Source organism: Ranitomeya imitator, chromosome 8, assembly GCF_032444005.1.
Source record: "Ranitomeya imitator isolate aRanImi1 chromosome 8, aRanImi1.pri, whole genome shotgun sequence".
Lineage (NCBI taxonomy): Eukaryota > Metazoa > Chordata > Amphibia > Anura > Dendrobatidae > Ranitomeya > Ranitomeya imitator.
The window spans coordinates 195,063,936-195,073,774 of record NC_091289.1 but is presented as its reverse complement, the minus strand read 5'-3'; the positions used below and the strand labels follow the sequence as shown (position 1 = coordinate 195,073,774).

General features: G+C 43.4%; 1 protein-coding gene across 13 annotated transcripts in view; it reads right to left on the bottom strand.

Annotated features, from left to right (window-relative positions):
- Positions 1 to 5,988: 5,988 nt before the first annotated feature.
- The window catches only part of NEXN (nexilin F-actin binding protein), a 47,242-nt gene continuing 43,391 nt past the window's right edge, over positions 5,989 to 9,839 (bottom strand). For 11 of the 13 annotated variants that reach the window (XM_069738320.1, XM_069738317.1, XM_069738324.1 and 8 more), the window contains 2 exons: positions 6,428 to 6,785; positions 5,989 to 6,342 (listed from right to left, as the gene is read on the bottom strand). In XM_069738320.1, coding sequence (XP_069594421.1) covers positions 6,329 to 6,342; positions 6,428 to 6,785 — 372 coding nt within the window. In that variant the 3' untranslated portion in view covers positions 5,989 to 6,328. Of the gene's footprint in view, positions 6,786 to 9,839 lie in introns of all 13 variants that reach the window. The other 2 variants (XM_069738318.1, XM_069738329.1) reach the window with 1 other exon arrangement.

Genomic DNA, 9,839 nt, shown 5'->3' with positions numbered 1-9,839 from the left:
TGAAAAAGCTGCCAATCAGTGATGTGGGCAGGATTATACACGGGAAGCCTCCATTCTGGTGATGTGGGCGGGATTATACACGGAAAACTGCCATTCCGGTGATGTGGGCGGGATTATACACAAAGCTGCCAATCAGTTGTGGGCGGGATTATGCACTAAGCTGCCAGTCTGGTGTGGGCGGGATTATACACTAAGCTGCCAGTCTGGTGTGGGCGGGATTATACACTAAGCTGCCAGTCTGGTGTGGGCGGGATTATACACTAAGCTGCCAGTCTGGTGTGGGCGGGATTATACACTAAACTGCCAGTCTGGTGTGGGCGGGATTATACACTAAGCTGACAGATGTGGACGGGATAATACACAGAAAGCTGCCAATCAGCGATGTGGGCGGGGTTACACAGCTGCAAATCTAGTGTGGGCGGGGTTACACAGAGCTCAACATTCCGAGCTTTGCAACATCTGCAGCTTCAAAAGCTGTGATTCTATCAAAACTGCTGCACCCAGGAAACTAAGTGATGCACCACTGGAATCAGGGTCTCTGTCCCTGCATCATGCTTCTGTCAAATTTTATAACTAAAGCCTACTGACAGATTCCCTTTAAATGCACAGTGGGTATTAGTCTTCATGAGGTCACATCCACTTTGCTTCAACTGTTAAATGTAGCTAAAAAAAAGTAGTGAAAAAACCGTGGTGTTCTCTGCATGGAGACATGGCTTGTGAGGGTCACAGACTGCACCTTCCTGTGCAGTGGAGACCTGCAGAGACGTACCAATAGCTTTCTTTTATCATTGCATTGATGTGTGCAGAGCCTTATATTGGGGGCTTGAACGCAGTCTGCACAGGGCTGTACTGGGAAACCATAAGTTGAGCTGCACAATGCCCTTGGCATCATTTCTATTAGTCCATTGCCTTTTTATTTCTGTCTGACAAATGAACTCGTAATATGAAGAACAGTAATGAGTTTATGTAGGCAATGTATTATTTTTTTTTTTTTCTTTACCTGCCATTGATTTCTCCACTTCTGTTTATGAAACAGGTGGGGGCGCTGAATGACCTTTATTCTGCATGACGTTTTGTCTTGTTGTAAAGTCACCAGTTTATTGCTATATCGTTCAGATTTAACTCTTATATGACCTTTTACAATCGGAGGCTGTCTAATTCATTTCAGGTCTTATTAAAAAAAAATTCTATATAGTTGGAAAGAGTTGAAATAATAATACATCAGTGCCTTCCCTGATCTTCCACCTTAGGTTCTGCTGCACAATGTGTCAGGTAAGCACAACCTAAGGACGCAAACTTGCATTATCATGTTGTCCCTTATTTTACGGTTTGTGCTTTTTTTTTTTTTCTATGCCACAATCTGCACCAACAAAAAAAATGAAATCTATATTGTCTTTGGACTGTATGTGATGTATGTTAGGGAGGTGTTCTTTTCTTTCCTTCATGCTGTAGTAAGGGCACGTAATGTTTTCCTGCTCGCTCTTTATACGCTTGTGCCGCTGTTAGAACGTATATGATGGCAGATATTGTCCATGGATTTCTTGTTGTCTCTTTTTTTCTTTAAAGATCATTTGTTTCATAACTTCTGAAACAAAATGTGCTGATTTTATTCTCTCAAAAGTCCTGCATAACTTGTACAATTTAAAGAACCGTTTCAAAATCCTGCCTTCATTTTCACACACAGTGCTGAAGATGCTGCAAATGGTAGCTCTTAATATCAGGTCCTGAGGTAGTTCCCACCCATAAGGAGGAATCCTTTCTGTGTATGCCATTGGTGAGCCGATGAGCATGGACCTAGAAGGGCTCATGTAGAAGGTAACACCGTAATAATGCATTATATAGTGCAGACTGTTTTTCTTTTTTACTGATCACTGTTGATGCTTTTTCAACTGATATATATTTTTTGCCCTCAGTTATCTTATTTATGTAGTTAACGTGAGCCTGATTTTTATCTGAGACGTATACCTGGGTATATAGGACTGTCGTAACATTTCCTGAAGTGCTCTGATTATATTGCTGTCATTGAGGGGGGACAAATCGTTTAGCCTGACTGCTTTACTTGTTATATATTTACTTTTTTTTTTTTAATTTCCAATATTCTGCAACATGAGTTCTCTTATGATTTAGATTTTCTGTTACTTTAATATTTAGTTCCAGACGTGAAATAGGACTGTAATATTGAACAAAAAAAAAATGCATTGTGTGCACAAACTTCTATAGACTGGTATGAAGCTTTCATGGCATCTGTACACGGCCAGACCATAAGAACAGTAGCACTGATAAATGACATGATCTTTGTGATGAAGTAGAGCAGTGATTGTTAATGTTTCTGACTCCATAACAAAATTGATATTTAAAGTGGATCTCTGACCAGTTTTTCGTGTTGAACTGGACACACTATGTAATGGTAGCTTGAGAGCGGAATAAAAAGATTTATTTTCCACCTCTCCATTGTGGAGATATTGGAAATCAAAAAATTGGTACCTAGTAAGTTAACTATAGATAATTCCAAGGTGGGTATTATTGGACCGCTTTAATTGGGGACATGTATTTCTGCCTCCTGTATGACATCGACCAATCATAAGCCGGTAGCAACATAGAGGTGCAGAAGGACCTGCACATGAATATGGCGTATGCAATCTATAGTTAATGTTTCCACCCTGCTATGCTGTGTAATTTTTCTTCAGTGCTTATTTAGGCTGCACACTCCAGATTGCAGGACCTTGTGACATCACAGGTCCTTCTGCGCTTCTATGTTGCTGCCTGCTTATGATTGGCCAAAGTACAACAAAAGTTTTTCCTTTCTTAAACCAATATTACATTTTGTGTCCAGTTCAAAATGAAATTTGGTGAAAGGTACTCAAAAAAAAAGTCATGCTGCTGCTATAAGCCATAAACCGGCTCTATGCCACTATGGTCTTTTCAGTTCCCTTTGTCACTTAGTCTTGCATGGAGATGGCTGATTCCCCTACAAGACGTCACATCTGATGGTAATGGCTCTACAGTTTTGTAGGTGAACCAGCGGTTTTCTTGCAAGATAATGTGATTATGCAGGAATGCTGCAGCATCTCTACTGGGTGTGAAGCTTTAATTCATGGGTTACACACAAGTGCACTATAATTATTAACCATGCCCTCCGTAATCTGATGAATTTAATCCATGGCCCATTAAAAGGCTTTCAAGAAAGGTCTGAATCTGACATTTGTGCGTTCATATTGGTGATCTATCACTATGATCGGTGGGTTTGTGACCTCGTGCCCCCACTGATCCAGAGAAGCACAGATGTCAGTCTGCGGCCCCCTCACTGGTTTTGCCCTGGTCAATACTGTGCAAGGAAGTCTTAAAGGTGAAGTGGCACAAAATCAGTGTGGTCTCAGGGTGGACCGCAATCAGGCACAGATCCCAGTGATGTGAACACACCACGTCCTAATATTTCATAAGGGCAGAACTTTCCGTTTTTATAGGGAGAAATGATTGTATATAGACTGTACAAAAGCCGCCATTCCCTGACTGCTTTAATAATGAGCTCAGTCTGCAGGTAAATTAGAAGTAAGGTCTTTAGCTCTTTACCAGATGACACTGAGCCTTTTGATTAGTGCTCATTAGAAATTGTCAAATCGATCTTCAGAGCCCTGGTCCCGCAGTCTGGTCAGGATTCAGTGGCGGCTGGCCGGAGCCCTGTGACCCGCCTGCTACCTGGCACCACGTCATTGTTGCACCAGACTGGATCCGCGATGCCATCAGGTTGTAGGCGGTTTGCAGGACTCCCGTTCCGTGGCCGCTCGGTCAGGTCCTACCACTTTATCATATTAGGAAGCGGCGATGACCAGCTTGGCTGCTTTCTCCTCTGGCAATAGTTATCCTTGCAAGGTCATTAACGGTTTCCTCTTAATTCCTACCTTCCGCTTTTTTCTTTTTTGGACCGTGGGTTTTAGTGTTTTTCTTTCTTGTATTTTAAGTCAGGCAAATCAAAGTCCGACTCTCTAGATTTTCCTTCAGTTCTTTTTGTAACCAGAGAGCTTCCTATTAATAGACATCCATATTGAAGAAAAAGTAATACGGCTTTGTTCCCTTATCGCAGATACTGTAGATGTCGGTGTTTATTTAACTGACCCCCCTCACTAATTAGAACCGTACTTAATCTGTCATGATACCCTATGCTCTTAGAAATGGCTCAGAATGGCAGGGTCAGGTCTTGCAGCTGTATGCCTGAGGACTCGTTCAGGATTGCACTTAAAATAAGTGTATAGTAATTATTGATGAGGTCTCGTTACCATTATAATCTCTAGCTGAAAACAAATTGTGCTCTGTCAAAGGGGTTGTCCAGGATCAGAAAAAAACATGGCTCCTTTCCTCCAAAAACAGCACCACACCTGTCTACAGGCCGTTTGGTACTGCAGCTCAGTCCTGTAGTTCCATCCCATGGACAGGGGTGGCGCTGTATCTGCGGGAAATGGCCGTGTTTTGCTGTAAACCCCTTTACTGAGGGTTTATTGGCCATTTTCTGTGACGTTTCAGCTTTAGTTGTTTTTCTAATGATGGCTCCTGGATACTTTGATTATGAGTTGTAGATGAGCCAGACCTGCTCCATCTCTGACTGCTGTGTCTGTCACATTGGTTTATCCCCGATACTGTACATCGGTTGTGGTAAGCAGTTTCCTATCTGTTGCTGTAATTTACTAACCCGGTAATGTATTTTTAGTTTTTGCTGTGACTTGCTAACAACTTAGTACAAGTACGATTTCACTGCGGGTATCTCGCCATTGATCAATGTGCTGTCACATAAACCTGTCATACACGTGAGATGCATTTCTGACATTGCACAGCGTTCCCCCCCCTTATCCATGCATAAAGAAGACCGACGCCAGTGTCTTGTAAAAAATCCAGTGTCGTAGTCAGCCGTCGTACAGATGGAGGTAAATCGCACGGCTCAATGTTTTATCCTGTAAAGTCTGATAATACAAGGTGTAATGTCTGGCCTGACTGTACTGCCTCATTTCAGAATTTTGCTTTAGTCTTTTCCATAAATCCGCTTTGTGTTTTGGGTATTCAGTATCCTACTATAATAAATCTATTTTATTCTTTGGAGAATTTTCCCGATACAGCATTGTTTCCTGTGATACCTGGGTGTCGTCTAGTACTTCGATCACACTAGCGAAATTGCATGACGTCAGTCTTGGGTCACATTATGGAAAGGTGCAAAGACCACGAGCAAGCTCGCTAGCGGGATTGGGCTACCAGAAAAAAATGAAATAAAATATATATAACTATATCCTAGAACCCAAACACAGGAACCAATGAACTATCTAATATTGTAAATGATATTTTACCACTGTTTGGTACCATGTGGCTCCTAATCTTTCACTCTTCCCTCAGTCACTATTGGTTTCTGCAGTATGTAGACGTACATCTTGTTAAAGGGATTGCTCAGGGCAGTCACCTCACCCAGTATGTAGACGTACATCTTGTTAAAGGGATTGCTCAGGGCAGTCGCCTCACCCAGCATGATGTAGTGTACATGTGGGGGTACACCCTTGCTGTTCGGACCCCCGCAATTATGTGGTCAGATAGACCCATCACTGAATGTTCTGAATAATCCCTTTTATATAATTTTTTTTTTTTTTTTGTACAAAGTTTGAGCATTTTTATTTTCTCTATTAATAGTCCAGACTGACCATATTTTTAGGGCTGCATTGGGGCACTTGTGGGGTATATGGTAGTATATCACAATCTTTAATGGAAGTCAAGTACAACTTATAAATTACCCATTTGTGTTTGTTTGTTTTTTTTTTTTATATATATTGACTCTTTAACATTGAACCTTGAGAATTTTTCTGAGTTGTTACTGATGGAATTGCTTCTGTAATGGCAAATGTATATTCTTCTGCTGTATGTAACATTGTACCCAATAAAACCAATAAATGGTCTCTTGTGGCGTTGGGCTCTTTCCTTGTGTGTTGATGATGCGGCGCAGGAAGATCAAGCCACTTAAAGGTTAAACAAAATCTTTATTAGGAAATTGGATGAAAATACTCAAGAATAAGAAGTTAACACAAAATATTTCTCTTTAGAAAAGTCTGGTCTGAGACCTACAAAGGCAGCAGAGTTCTGTAAAACTCTGCTGTCCTTTAACTATTTGCAGGTTTTATGTTCCCGGTGCAGCCCCTGCGTCACCGCTCCGCATCCATCCTCAGCTGCAGCAATGCATGCGATCTAACCCCAGTACTACAGGAATGCTGGATTAAGGCAGAGGCAATTCTTGTCGGCCCATGAAGAAAGACCTGGTTGCAGTGAGGGTCAGAAGGAAGGCTCCAGAGAAAGCAGGATGTTAATAGTCATCAGCTGGAGCAAGAAAAGAAAGCAGAGTAAGAGAGAGAACCAGCGTGTCAGGAAGCATGCAGTCCATTACTAAAGCACTAGCTCTTACTTTCAATGCTGAGGATGCAGCTGCTGGCAGCCGTGCCCCTGCTGTTCACTACTTTACACATATACTCCCCTTCGTCTTCCGGGAAGGTTTCAGGTAGGTAAAGACAATACGTTTCTCCCCTCTCGATATACTGATAGTCTTCGGAGTCTTGCAGCATCTCCCCTTCGAACCACCATGTTATTTCAGGCTTTGGCTCTCCTGTAATTTTTACTGTAAACCTTACGGGTTCGCCGTCCACCACTGACATGTTCTTTAGGGGTTTCTTAAACCAAGGGGCCCCAGAGCGAGCAAGTTCTTCATCTTCATATTGTGAACCGTTGACACTTGCCGCTTCCTCCTCTTCATCATCGTCCCTTTTCTGTAAGACATGTGGAAAGATTAGGCCATTCACTTACAGTATATCAAATAATTGCTTGTTTTTATCCTTGTATAACTTGAGTTAATTTTTATACATTACAGCAGAAAGTGTCCTCACACTAAGTAAATCACATGATTGGAGAAAATTTATTAAAAACGGACATTATTTGAGGGAAAAACTTTTTAATGTAATTGATTTCATTAAAATTATTGCACTGTTGGCTGCTATAGCCTCTATGGTTCACGGTCTGTTGCTGGCTATAGAATGAGTTTATAGAGAAATTCTGAGCACCTGTATCCTTTTCTCCCAGATGTGTGAATGAGGCCTTATATGAAACTGCCTCCTTGCACACTGTAAGGTAGTGCTGTAGTTATCCTCCATCTGCTCTAAGGAAAGTGTTCTGCTTCCCAGGATGAGATGCACAATCCCCTTATGAAGGAAGATGCATTAAGGGTATGTGCCCACTATCCAAAGTTGTGGGTTTGACACTGCGTATTAACCAGTATCCGGCTGTTACAGCATAATGGATTGGATGTCTATAAATCCCATGTCCACTATCCATGCATCTGTGCATCACCCGCGGAGACGGACATGCGGCTCGTCATTCAAGACCGCACATGTCAATTTCTCTTGTTGAGACCCTAGACTCTGCAACGGCTCTAATCCATTGGCTGCCATGAATCTGCACGGTTTAGTGCACACATGCGGATTTACCTGCGTTCCATAGAAGGCAGTGCTTTGGACGCAGTGAACATACGCTACATCCAAAGCCCTGCTACTTTTGGATCCTGGGCACTTAGCCTTATGGAGCAATGGTTATGAATGATAATGGATCTGTAATTCCATCTTTAGTCAGACATGTTGGACTAACACATTATTATTATAGCGCCATTCCATGGCGCTTTACATGTGAGGAGGGGTATACATAATAAAAACAGGTACAATAATCTTGAACAATACAAGTCATAACTGGTACAAGAGGAGAAAGGACCCTGCCCGCGAGGGCTCACAGTCTACAAGAGATGTGTGAGGGTAGAGCTGGTCATGCAGCGGTTTGGTCGATCGGTGGTTACTGCAGGTTCTAGGCTTGCCGGAAGAGGTAGGTCTTCAGGTTCTTTTTGAAGGTTTCTATGGTAGGTGAGAGTCTGATATGTTGGGGTAGAGGGTTCCAGAGTAGGGGTGATGCGCGAGAGAAATCTTGTATGCGATTGTGGGAAGAGGGGAGTAGAGAAGGAGATCTTGTGAGGATCGGAGGTTGCGGGTAGGTAAGTACCGGGAGACGAGGTCACAGAAGTATGGAGGAGACAGGTTGTGGATGGCATTGCATGTCATGGTTCGGCTTTTGTACTGGAGTCTGGGTAATGGGGAGCCAGTGAAGGGAGAGGCCGGGAATAGCAGGGGGACAGGTGGATTAGTCGGGCAGCAGAGTTTAGAATAGATTGGAGGGGTGCAAGAGTGTAACAGGGGAGGCCACAGAGCAGGAGGTTACAGTAGTCGAGGCGGGAGATGATGAGGGCATGGACTAGGGTTTTTGCAGATTCTTGGTTTAAGAATGTACGGATCCGTGAAATATTTTTGAGTTAAAGGCGGCAGGAAGTGGAAAGGGCTTGGATATGTGGTTTGAAGGAGAGATCAGCGTCAAGGATTACCCCGAGACAGCGACCTTGTGGGACTGGGGAGAATGGGCAGCCGTTTACTGTAATGGATAGTGTGGTGAAATGTGTGTAGGGACATGTCTAGGGTTATATGTGTGACTAGTGATAATGTAACACCTGTCCTGAAGGCAAATCGCACCTAGGTGTTAATAGGTACTTCCTTGGGACTAGTGGAAAATGTCTCCATATCACACCAGGAGGTCTAGCTAGAGCCAAGAAGAAGGTAACATTTGGCACCTGTGAGGTCTTGGAGGGGAGATGCAAAGTTGCAGCTTGAGGTATTCCTGGGAACCTGGTCACAAGTGTCTCAAGAGGAAAATAATATATATTCATTAGTAGAGCGGCCGTGGCCAATTAACAAGCCAGCAATTATGATAATAACCTGAGGGGCCGGTCTAGAAACCTCACCTCAGACCAAAGTTATAAATTTAGGCTGCAGACAGAGAAATGTGTTCACATGATGGGGGCAGCCTGAGGAGCTGTGTTCCATCAACTCCATTCATCCCCCCTCCTCAGATAGGTTCGTTGGGGGGGCTCACGTGAGAGGGGGGAAAGACAATGAATTCTGTTTTGTCCATGTTAAGTTTTAGAAATCTAGCGGGGAAGGATGAAATATCGGATAGACATTGAGGGATTCTGGTTAGTAGGGTGGTGATATCTGGTCCAGAGATGTAGATCTGTGTGTCATCAACATAGAGATGATACTGAAAACTGAGATTCTATGAGCTGTCCCAGACCAAAAGTGTAAATGGAGAAGAGCAGGGGCCCTAGAACTGAACCTTGTGGGACTCTGACAGATAGGGGGCGAGGTGAGGAGGTGGTGTGTGAGTGGGAGACGCTGAATGTTCGGTCTGTTAGGTATGACGAGATCCAGGATAGGGCCAAGTCTGATGCCAAGGGATGAGAGGGTCTGTAGTAATAGAAAATTGGCCACTGTCAAAGGCAGAGGACAGGAGGAGGAGGATAGTGTCGCTCTTGGCGGTTAATAGGTCATTGGTGACCTTAGGGCAGTTTCAGTGGAGTGGTGTGACCGGAAGCATGATTGTAAGCGGTCAAAAAGGGAGAAGATAGATGGGAGGACAGTTCAAGATGGACGTGTTGTTCCAGTAGTTTTGAGGCATAGGGGAGAAGTGATCTAGGGCAATAGCTAGATACAGAGAGGGCTTTTTAAGGATGGGTGTGATTGAGGCATGTTTAAAGCTTGAGGGGAAAATACCAGTTAGTGCTAGGTTGAAGAGATGGGTTAGTGTTGGGATGAAGATTGGCGAGGTTTGGGATGAAGTGGGAAGGGATCGGGTCAAGTGCACAGGTGGTGAGATGCGATCTTGAGAGTGGAGTGGAGAGTTGGTTTTCGAGGTTGAGGGCTGAGTAGTTGGGAGGAAGGGCTCTGGGGGTTGTC